At 41.5% G+C, this 3885-nt stretch overlaps 2 protein-coding genes across 3 annotated transcripts in view; both read right to left on the bottom strand.

Moving 5' to 3' along the window:
* LOC106952665 (tripartite motif-containing protein 16-like) overlaps positions 1 to 1557 on the bottom strand; it is a 5439-nt gene extending 3882 nt beyond the window's left edge. The window contains exon 1 of one of the 2 annotated variants that reach the window (XM_015040914.1): positions 1039 to 1557. In XM_015040914.1, coding sequence (XP_014896400.1) covers positions 1039 to 1330 — 292 coding nt within the window. In that variant the 5' untranslated portion in view covers positions 1331 to 1557. Of the gene's footprint in view, positions 1 to 992 lie in introns of both variants that reach the window. The other variant, XM_015040913.1, reaches the window with a different exon arrangement.
* Positions 1558 to 2956: 1399 nt separating this feature from the next.
* Positions 2957 to 3885, bottom strand: part of LOC106952651 (E3 ubiquitin/ISG15 ligase TRIM25-like) — a 5245-nt gene continuing 4316 nt past the window's right edge. Inside the window, exon 2 of the mRNA XM_015040891.1 lies at positions 2957 to 3030. Within this exon, the coding sequence (XP_014896377.1) occupies positions 2957 to 3030 (74 nt within the window). The remainder of the gene's footprint in view (positions 3031 to 3885) is intronic.

The raw sequence follows: 3885 nt of genomic DNA, 5'->3' as shown, positions 1-3885 counted from the left end.
CTCCTCTAATCTCAACCTCCCAGTAACAACGTCCAGTCAGACTCTCTCTGCTCAGGACCTGAGCATAATAAGTGAATCTGTCTGGATGATCAGGATAAGACTGTTGTTGTTCCAGTCGTGTTACTTTTCTGTTCCCATCAGACAACAACAACATATTGTGGACTGTGTTTGGATCCAGAGTGATTTCTGTTGAATATTTTAAGAATCCAGCTCTGCTCTTTGGTTCTGGTACTAAAACATCCTCATCATTAATTTTCAGTGGCATGTTTTTTGATCCGTCTCTCAAGATGTCCAGTAGTTTGTCTCTGAGCTCTGACACAGCTGCTGTCACGTCCTCAAAGGGTCTCAGAGGACGGATCTTGATGCTGGATGAGTGTGTCGACTCCCTGAGTGCTGGCAGTGAGGGGTAGTTGAGGAGAAACTGGTTGTGATCCTCTGTGTGTGAGAGCTGCTCCAGCTCAGCGTCTTTCCTCTTCAGCTCAGTGATCTCCTGCTCCAGCTTCTCCTGAACATCTTTGACTCGACTCACTTCAGTTTCCTGCTGGGATCTGATCTGCTGCTTCACCTCAGAGCTTCTTTCCTGGAGGAGACGGATCAGCCCAGTGAAGATGTTCTCACTGTCCTCCACTGCTTTATCAGCAGAGACATTGATGGCCTCCACCTCCTGTTGAAGCAGCTTCACATCTTTCTCTTGGTCCTGGATTATCTGATGGATTTGTTGTCGACTCTCCTGGAGCTTCTTCTGCTTCTCAGCTCTTTCTGCTGCAGCTGGGACTGTTTCATGGCCTTTATGTTCCCCCATATTGCAGAGATAACAGATACACTGCTGATCAGTACGACAGAAGATCTTCATCACCTCATCATGACGAGAGCAGAAGTTGTCCTGGAGAGTCTTGGAGGGATTCACCAGCTTGTGTTTTTTCAGTCCAGGGACATCATAGTGAGATTGGAGGTCATTGTCACAATAAGAAACCATACAGACCAAACAGGACTTGACAGCTTTCATCTTCCTCCCAGTGCAGACATCACAGGCCACATCTTCAGGTCCAGCATAGCAGTGATCAGCTAGAGCAGCTTGGAGTCCAGTCTTCTTCAGATCCTCCACCAACTCTGATAAAATGATGGTTTTCACCAGGACAGGCCTTGGTTTGAACTCTTTCCTGCACTGAGGGCAGCTGTGGATTTTCCTCTGATCTTCATCCCAGTGGTTGTTAATACAGTTCATACAGTAACTGTGTCCACAGGGAATAGTCACCGGATCCTTCAGAAGATCCAAACAAATAGAGCAAGAAAGTTTTCCTGAATCCATCTGATTTCTTCTCTGAGCCATTTCACTTCTCAGCAATACTGAATGTCTGAAGTTCCTCTTTTTCCTGTAGATGTGTCTCACAAGAAATGAAACACCAAGTTGTTGCTGATCCCCAGCAGTTGATGTGCACAGCTCAAGGATCCTACCAATACTGACACTTTCAGAACAGTGAAACAGGAAAAACCAGAAATGCAGCTGCAGAGTTGAACGCTGTCTTGAATAAAAGGGAGGAGCTTAGCAGCCGTTTTTCTTGGGAGGGGCAGAGGACTACTGAAGGCTTCAGATTGTACTTAAATTTGTCACTTCATCTCAAAGCTTTTTAAGCATTTCAATTCAGACTCTGAAATTGGCTTCCATTTAGCCAAATTTAATGTTCCATTTCATGCATCTTGGCTCCCACTAGTTACTCTCACTGTAACCAACGTTAATACTATTCATCTGAATGAACACATTTATTAACTCTTTTGTGGTGAACTGTTTGATGCTCATTAAAGATTTGTAAGCTTATTACATGTCCAAGTTTTTACATTAGAGGACTGAATTTTACAAAAAAAATGTTTCATAAGAGGTCAAATGAAACAATCTGCTTGCTTCATGCTGAAAATTCTCTGTTAAAATATTTAACAGTTAATTTGAGCATCTCAGGAGAAGCTCCTGGATTACCCTTGTTTGTGGAGATCAGCTTTGTAAATAATATCACAGTTTGTGAAACTGATGGCCCCAAACATTACGGCATCTTGGATCCTCCCAAACTGATCATCTTCCTCAGGAGTTCAGACAGTTAAACAAGAAATTGCCTGTTCAAAACAAAAGCATCACAACTCAAAATAGCAAGTTAAGCAGGAATAACTAAGGGTGATATAGGCAAGGATCTTTCAAGTTACTAGTATAAGTGATTTGCGCATAGTAGTCAAAATTTTATCCACATACCAGATACTGTAAATGTTCCTATACCTTGGCCTGTTTTTATGTTTGTTCTGTACTGTATAAATATCAATAAGAACAAAACATGAGTAACATGAATGAATCTGCTTATAGCATGTAAATATTATAACATTGACTTCCACTGTTCATTTATTTGGTTAAAGTTTTTTATTTGAGTAAAAGACAGGTATGATTATAACGTTTTTTGTTAAGAATGGTTTGGAAATGTAAATTTTGGGCTAATTATGCATTCAATCAATCCATTATCATTTGCTCTTGTAGCAGCAGTTTTCGTCTTTAGTAAGATGTGCTTCAATTCCTCATAATCCTTCATCAAAAGATGTTTGTTTGATGTGAGACACGTGACGTATGCAAGTTATGTAGCGTAGAATCAGTGAATCTGTGATCGATCTCATTGGTCTGCTGAAGAAATCTGAGGACTCGCAATCACCTGAAGTACTTAAACCTGGCTCGACATAGTTGGACTTCCTGAGCCCAGCTTGGTCTTTGTGAAACGGAAAAAAGTCAGGATGAACTATGGTTCATTTCTGCTGTTAAGTCAAGCATGGCTTTGACTCTTATCCTTCATTTCTGGATTCTACTCTAGTCTCTGGGCAATGAAGAAATGACAACAATGATGGAGATTAAAGAAACTGAAAGTACAATACACATTTTAACCAAATGGATCGCTGGATCAGATCACTGCTGACTATTTATGTTTATTCAACTCAACAGAGACTCCATCATTATAAACCCCAATCCCAGCATGTAGCGGCTGAGTGAATCTGGTCTGGACTCTGTGGAGGAGAGTCATGGTTTCAGAGACGCTGTAGAAAGACAGAATACCTGCTGTGTGGTCCAGGTACACTCCTATTCTGGAGGAAACTGGACCTGATACTGGAGTTTCAAAGTTGCTGTGGCAAAATCTGTACCCGTTTTTGAAACAAATCAAAGACCAAGATTTGTCGTTCAATCCAAATAAACATTCATTTGATCTTCCTTCTCTGCTGATGTTCTTATACGAAACTGCTACAGCAACTCCTTCTCCGCTCCACTCCACCTCCCAGTAACAACGTCCAGTCAGACTCTCTCTACTCAGGACCTGAGGGATATCACTAAATCTGTCTGGATGATCAGAATAAAGCACTTCTTCCAGTTTTTCAGTTTTTTGTTCTTGTTTTTCCACTTCTTGTTTGTCTTTTTCTTCTTCATCCTCTACTTCATCTTCTTCATCCTCTACTTCATCTTCTTCATCTTCGTTGTCTTCTTCATCTTCGTTGTCTTCATCTTTGTTGCCTTCTTCTACATCTTCTTCTTGTACTTCATCTTCTTCATGTTCTTCTTCGTCCAAAGTTGATACTTTTCTGTGATCCTCAGAAAATAACAGTTCTCTATGTGCTGTGTTTGGATCCAGAGTGATTTCTTCTGAATATTTTAAGAATCCAGCTCTGGTCTTTGGTTCTCGTTCTGGTTCTGACAGTAGAACATCCACATCACTTATTGCCAGTTCAATGTTTGTCCATGTGTCTCTCAGGATGTCCTGTAGTTTGTCTCTGGACTCTGTCACAGCTGCTGTCACGTCCTCAAAGTGTCTCAGAGGACGGATCTTGACCCTGGATGAGTGTGTCGACTCCCTGAGTGCTGGCAGTGAG

Source organism: Poecilia latipinna, unplaced genomic scaffold (assembly GCF_001443285.1).
Source record: "Poecilia latipinna isolate Pla-1442-1.1 unplaced genomic scaffold, P_latipinna-1.0 Scaffold533, whole genome shotgun sequence".
NCBI lineage: Eukaryota > Metazoa > Chordata > Actinopteri > Cyprinodontiformes > Poeciliidae > Poecilia > Poecilia latipinna.
Note: the sequence above shows the minus strand (reverse complement) of the source record. Positions and strands in the feature narration are given on the sequence as shown.